This window comes from Tamandua tetradactyla, chromosome 25 (genome assembly GCF_023851605.1).
Source record: "Tamandua tetradactyla isolate mTamTet1 chromosome 25, mTamTet1.pri, whole genome shotgun sequence".
NCBI lineage: Eukaryota > Metazoa > Chordata > Mammalia > Pilosa > Myrmecophagidae > Tamandua > Tamandua tetradactyla.
In genome coordinates this window covers 26,863,229-26,870,772 of record NC_135351.1, presented here as the reverse complement: position 1 = coordinate 26,870,772, position 7,544 = coordinate 26,863,229, and the positions used below count along the sequence as shown (strand labels likewise).

The 7,544-nt window shown below is 35.9% G+C and overlaps 1 protein-coding gene across 1 annotated transcript; it reads left to right on the top strand.

Annotated features, from left to right (window-relative positions):
- Window positions 1–416: 416 nt before the first annotated feature.
- Window positions 417–1,535, top strand: LOC143668887 (uncharacterized). The gene has a single exon (XM_077143495.1). The coding sequence runs from the start codon at window positions 458–460 to the stop codon at window positions 1,334–1,336; it is 879 nt and encodes a 292-aa protein (XP_076999610.1). The 5' UTR covers window positions 417–457; the 3' UTR covers window positions 1,337–1,535.
- The last annotated feature ends 6,009 nt before the right edge of the window (window positions 1,536–7,544 follow it).

Sequence of the window (7,544 nt, the reverse complement as noted above, 5' to 3'; positions counted from 1 at the left end):
TAATGAATGTGGGAAAGTTGCACATCAGAGAAATCATGAAGGAATAAAACCCTGTGTGTAGGCTTCTCACCTTCCATCTTTCCTTGCTAGAGTGCTACATGTCTTCTCACATGTGTGTTCAATAAACTTTATTAAAAAAAAAACCCTTTGTATAAGCAATATTGGAAATACTACAGCCAGCATGAAATCACATTAAGCATGAGAATATTCATACATAAATTAGTATTGTAATGATCCTGGGAATATGTTTATCTGAAGCAAAATCTCATGGACTATGAGAAAATTCGTACTAGAGAGAAATGATATGAGTGTCCTGGAAGTAGTCATCTTTTATTTCACATTTGAAAAGCCGTACAGGGCAATAGCATATAAATGTAATGTGGGAAAGCTTTAAACCAGATGGAAAACCTCTGTATTCATTAGAGAAATCTATACTTGTGGGAAAGCTTTAATTCAAATGCCAAATCTCAGACATAAGAGATTTCATACTAGAAAGAAACCTTATGCATGTAAGGAATGTGAAAAAACTTTTAGTCATAAATCACATCTCACAGAGCATGAGAAAACTCACAATGGAGAGAAAGAATATGAATGTAAAGAATGTGGGAAAGTCTTCAGCCAAAAACAATATCTCGTTAAACATTGGAACATACATACTGGAGAAAAACCCTATATATGCAGTGAGTGTGGAAAAGCCTTTAACCAGAAGGAAAACTTGATTACCCATCATAGAATCCATACTGGAGAGAAACCTTATGAATGTGATGGATGTGGGAAAGCTTTCATTCAGAAATCAAGCCTCACTACACACCAGAGAAGACATACTGGAGAGAAACCCTTTATATGTAAGAAATGTGGGAAAGCCTTCAGCGACAAATCTAATCTCACCGAGCATGAGAAAATTCACATAGAAGAGAAACCTTATAAATGTAATGAATGTGGAACAGCCTTCAGCCAGAGGCAGTATCTCATTAAACATTACAACATTCATACTGGAGAGAAACCCTATGAATGTAATAAATGTGGGAAAGCCTTTTCTCAAATCACATCACTAATTGTACATGTGAGAATTCATACAGGTGATAAACCTTATGAGTGTAATATATGTGGGAAAGCATTCTCTCAAAGTTCATCTCTTACTGTACATATTAGAAGTCATACAGGTGAGAAGCCTTATGGTTGTGATGATTGTGGAAAAGCCTTTTCTCAGTTCTCAACTCTTGCTTTACATGCAAGAATCCATACGGGTGAGAAGCCTTATCAGTGTAGTGTGTGTGGAAAAGCTTTTAGCCAGAAGTCACACCATATTAGACATCAGAGAATTCATACTCATTAAAAGTGCTGTGAATTCCTAGAATAAAGAAGGCCTTCAGATTCATAGCCCATTAGAAAAGTCATTCTAAAACAAAATACCATGAATGTGGAAAGCCTTAAAAAGAAGACCAGTACTTAATATCTAAGAATTTTCATGAGGAGAAAGGATTAATAAAATTCTGACTTGTCCTACACAAACTCATAGTATATGCTATTGTTGGACTTTTAAAAGCCTTCTCGTTAAGAAGCAAGTACGAGCCCTGCTATACCTCTGCTGCTAAACATGGTCATGAGTGGAGATTCTAAGTAGTGCAGTAAAGTGAAAGAAGAAGTAGTATACAAATTAGAAAGGAAGAGACAAAGTTACCATGTTTGTACCGTGTAATATGATACCCTACATAATGCTATAATTATTAAAATTGTTTTTTGTTGATGTAATAGTTATGTGGAATAGAATATGTTGTCAAGAAACATGGCCATACATTTGTAGGAAAGGAATGGAGTAGCCACTAGTAAGGAATTGAGATAAAGGGTGTTGTATTTGCACAACAGAAAATTATAGAACAGTTAAATAATGTATATATTAGCAAGAAAACATTGCAAGCATCTGAGTGAAAAAACTCAAGACTCAAAATGATGCATATGCTATGCTACATTTTTTGTAAGTTTGAGTCAAACAAAGGCTAATGCTGTACATTGATTATGGATTCATATGTGTATGTAATAAATAACAAAAAATAATTTGAAACTGTATGTGCCAAAGTCTTTGCAGTGATTCCCTCTATGGAGAGGAGAGAAGATACTAGGGGTGGTGATTGAACGGAACGTTTGGCTTTACATTTAAAGTTTCATTTCTAATTAAAAAGAAAAGGCTAAAGCATATAAAACAAGTATAAGCTAATTTTTAAAACTTGGAGGATAAGGAAAGGAAAGCTGTTACTGCAGAAATCATGTTAAGTATGAAAAATAAAGTTGCAGCATATTAATACAAAAAAAAAAAGAGAACAAGGTGGACACTCAAATACTTTTAACAAACAAAGAAACACCATGTCCATCCCATGACTTGCAATGCAAGGTTATTGTCAACAATCACTCAGATTAAAGTTCTTGCTGGGGGTGAGGATGTGTGGGTGCATTGGGGAATGGAGATATGATGTAGGTTTTTGTGAAAGTTGACTATGTAAATGTTTTTGAACAGTGGTACTTAGATAGTCACTTCAAGGATGGTATTCTAAATTATGTGCCTTCAGGGATAAGTGAATTTTGTTCCTGAAATATGATACTGCTGATGATAACAGAAGAAGTAACATATTTCAAGGATAAACTCTTGAAAAACTTCAAAATTGTTGTTATTTCTCTTAATCTAAATAGACAAATATAAAATAAGCTTTACCAGTTTTAATTTTTTAGAGTACTGAATCATTTGCTGTGTTTATGAAGTTATTGACACACACCCCTTTTTAAAAGGAGCAGTATCATTTCTGTGGATTCTGTAAACCCTTATTATATTTTTCTTGAACAAAACAATACCCATCAGTGGCAGCTGCTTCCAACCAGGTTGGAATAACTGCTATCACTCAGAGTTTTCTTCCTTCTATAAACAACTAGAAAAGTTGAGCAAAAGATGTGGGCCAGTTTTTTTTCAGTTATTGGACAGCAGGTAGATGAGTTTAAGAAGGTTGAGGTGGGTCAGACTATTGGAGAGGAGAGAGCTATGCAGAGAAAAAGCTCCACAAAAGAAGGAAAACAAAGTGAGCTCTATAATTGCCCCTGATTTTCTGCCCCAAAGCACTTATGAACAGTGGGGCAGGGTGGGCAAACTTGAGGAGGGCACAGGAGTCTCAGTGAACTGAAAAAATAGAGACTAGAAATCAAGACGGTAGAGTTGGGGCAGAGTACTGGGAAGGAAGAAGTTATGAGGAGGAAAATTTCAAGAATGCCAAGTTATACATCTAGAGGCTAAAACTTCACAAAGTCGTGCAAAACGTCCATGGAAAGGTATAAATTGAAAAATACCTAGAGTTCACACAGAGTTCAAAGGTGATTGAGTTCCAGCTTGCTAGAATGGAGAGACCACACTGAATACTTGGGACATTCACTAAAGATAACAAAAGGGTCACCCCTTAGTCATAGAGTTAAACTATCCCTAGAGTAAAGTAGGATAAATTATCCTACCTTATCCAACCAATCATTTAAAAAGCCCTTAAACATTGACTGCCAAAACAAATCATGAAATGGGCCTTAAAAACTGACTACCCAAACAAAGTACAACACTCTTTAAAAGAAGAAAATAAAATCCAAAATACTTAACAACATAATGTTGACAATATCTGGCATATAAGAAAAAATAATAGGCATGCAAAGAAGCAAAAAAATGAGTAGAGAAGTGAAAAATATCAAAAATACCCAAGTAGAATTTCTAGAGCTATGATCTGCAATATTTAAAATCAAAAAGTCACTTGGTGGTCTTAAGAGAAGAGTAGACACTACGAAAGAAATGATCAGTGAGTTTGGAGAACTTGGAGTAGAAAAAAATGAATCACAGAGATTTTTTTAAAGTAAAAAAAGTAGAGCCTCAGTGGTATATGGGGAAATATTAAACAAGCTAAACTACATGTAATTGAGAGTGTTTTGTGACATGGGGCTACAAAGAGATCTTAGACATGACACCAAAGCAGGCCTAATAAAAAATTAATTATATTTCATCGATATTTAATATCTTTTGCTTTGTGAAAGACACTAAGAAAATGAAAAGACAAGTTATGGGCTGGGAGAAAATATTTGCATATCATATATCTGATTATGTTTTTTGATCCAAAACATATAAAGACTTCTCAAAACTCCATAAAAATAAAACAATTTAAAAGTAGGTAGACAACATAAGGAGGACATGAGGATGGCCAAAAAAAAAAAAAAAAGCCATATAAAGATGTTCAACACCATTAGCCATTGGGAAATGCAAACTGAAACCTTGATGAGGTACAAGTACACACATCTAGTGGAATGGCTAAAGCAAAAATACTGATAATACCAGATATTGGCAATTGTAGGGCACATCTTGAACTCTAACACATTGCTGGTTGGAATGCAAAATGGTACTGCCATTCTAGTAATTCTTCTAATAGTTAAGAATCATAATTTTATATTCTGAGTGTTTCTGTTAACATTAAAGTTATTTTATGATTGATTCAAATAGTTGTGTTTAGAACTTCATGAAAACAAAACTAGAATATGCTGAACATATTACACTTTTAGCAATAGTATTTGTTCTTTAAAAATATGAAAGTACTAATCTATGGAATTAATGTTACTTCATTTCATTGCTTATAAAATTCATCATTTAGTATAATACCAATGATACTTCACAATTCTACATTGTTGTCCCACATAATTTTTCAAAAGTAAGTCTTGTTCAAAATTCTTGACTCTTTACTGAATTGAGTGCTAAAGGGTCCATATAAAAGCTTTTATTTACTGCTGTGAATTTTCTGATGTGAAATCCAACTGAGGATTTTCTTAAATTCACTTTAGGATTGTTGATTCCTCAGCATAAGAATGTTGATGCTGAGGAATGAACGATCCCTGAAGCCATGCCTTCATTCACTACACAAGCTAGTTTTATACTGTGTGAATTCATACATGTCCTACAAGTGTTGCTGTATAAATAAATGATTTATGTGATATTTCATGAATAACATCTCCAGCATATATTACATGGCCCTCTTTCAAGCAGCTTTATTTTCTGGTAAAGACTTGTCTCTATATCAGGTAGAGCAATATAAATTGGCTTAGATTGACACAATAGTCAGGATGACTAAAATCTCTACCAGATTGATCACAAGTGTTTTTTTTCAGTGTGTAAGTTTTCTAGCATATTTAAGTGTTCACTCAAGGGCTGAAATCTCTTCCATATACCACACATTTTCAGCATGAGTTCTCTCATGTTATCTAAGTTCAGAATATTGACTAAAGCCTTTCACATGTATGGCAATCACAGGGTTCCTCTTCCAGTTTGGGTTCTGTCATGTTGTCTAAAGTTACAGAAATAAACTAAGATTTTGCCACATAGAGGATATTCTTATGGTATCTCTGCAGAGTAAGTTTTCTCATGCTTTCTAAAGGCAACATGATAAATGAAGACTTTCATACAAAGATGATACTTATAGTGTCACTATGTACTGGGAATTCTCTCATGTTGTCTCAGGGCAGAACATTGAGTAAAAGCTTTCCCACACAGATGGCAGGTGTGTGGATTCTCTCCAGTGTGAGTTCTCTCATGCCTCAGGAAAGAAAATGAGTGAAGGCTTTCCCACCTAGAGGACATTCATAGGGTTTCTCTCCATTGTGACTCCTCTCATGTTGCCTGAACATTGAATAATAGATGGAAGCTTTCCCTCATATGTGGCATTCATATGGTTTCTCTCCAGTGTGAGTTCTCTCATGTTTTCTCTTGACAGAATACAGACTGAAGGCTTGCTCACATTGGACAGCACTCATATGTTTTTCTCTCCAGTATCAGATCCATTGTAATGTGTAAGGCCAAACCTTTGAATAAAGCGTTTACCAATTAGGTGACATTCAGTATGATTTATTTCTAGTGCATATTTGCTTTGGCTTATTTATCAGATGACTAGGCATTGAGGGCTTTTCCAGTGAGATTGCTGAAGTAGGGTTCTTTCCATTGTACATTAATACCTGTTGAATCACTCACACTGGATGTGTGAGTAACATCACCTGGCACTTCACTGCATATGGTGCCATTATTTTTTTTAACTATTTTATTGAATAGTATAACATATATGCAAAGCAAAGAAATAAAAAAGCAATACTTTTCTAAGCACTCTTCAACAAGTGGTTACAGGACAGATCCCAGAGTTCGTCATGGGCTACCATACCATCCTATCAGATCTTTTTCCTTCTAGCTGCTCCAGAATATAGGAGGCTTAAATATTTTTTATCATCACAATTGACTTTTTTCTTCTTTTTTTTGGTGTAAAGTAACATATATACAAAAAAGCAATAAATTTCAAAGCACTGAACCACAATTAGTTGTAGAACATATTTCAGAGTTTGACATGGGTTACAATTCCACAATTTAAAATTTTTACTTCTAGCTGCTCTAAGATACTGGAGACTAAAAGAGATATCAATTTAATGATTCAGCATTCATATTCATTTATTAAGCCCTATCTTCACTGTATAACTCCACCATCACCTTTGATCTTTCCATCCCTCTCTTTAGGGGTATTTGGGCTATGGCCATTCTAAATTCTCATATTGGAAGAGTCTGCCACTAATATGGTGTAGGGAGATGCAACTATCTGATGTTCTGGAGAGCCTGGGCTCTTTAGATTTCAGGACTTATCTGGACCAGGGACCCATCCAGAGGTTGCAGGTTTCTAGAAAGTTACTCCAGTGCATGGAACACTCATGGAATCTTAAATATTGCCCTAGGTGTTCTTTAGGATTAGCTGGAATGGCCTGTTTGGGGGTTTGCAGGTTATGATAGGTAGCAAGGTCTAACTGAAGCTTGCATAAGAGCAACCTCCAGAGTAATCTCTGGACTCTATTTGAATTCTCTCTGCCACTGATATTTTATTAGTTAAACTTCTTTGTCCCCTTTTGGTCATGATAGAATTGTTGATCCTATGGTGCCAGGGCTGTATTCATCCCTGGGAGTCATATCCCACGTCGCCACGGAGACTTTCACCCCTGGATGTCATGTCCCACGTAGGCAGGGAGGAATGCCATTCTTTTAATATGAGAATTCTGCCACAATGACATGATGGTAGATGTGTCTTTCCTGCAATTATGTCACATGGATAGCATTTCTTTTATTTTAAGACCACTTTTCTTACCTGATATCTGGGATTGGAAAAATCCAGTTCCTTCTCTGCACAGTTCCTCTCCTTATTCCAAGTGGGAAAGTAAATCTGTTTAGAAGACTGGATGTCTACAGATGGTTGTGATATCTCAGAGCCATGGCTGCCTCTCCAGTGCATCCTGTAAAGACAAAGCTCAATCCTCACTGTGGAAGCAGCATCAGGTTCCTGGAAAATGAACCCTGATAAATCTCTGGGGCATGGGCAGAGTTTGGTATGCCTGCTGTAAGGTGCACCTCTTCCTGTCCCTCTGGCTGAATCCTTGAGATGGGACTGAGATTCCTCACTGCCAGACTAGAAGAAGTGACCTCAGCACAGTCAACAGGGAAGATGTCAGGAAGGAAGGAT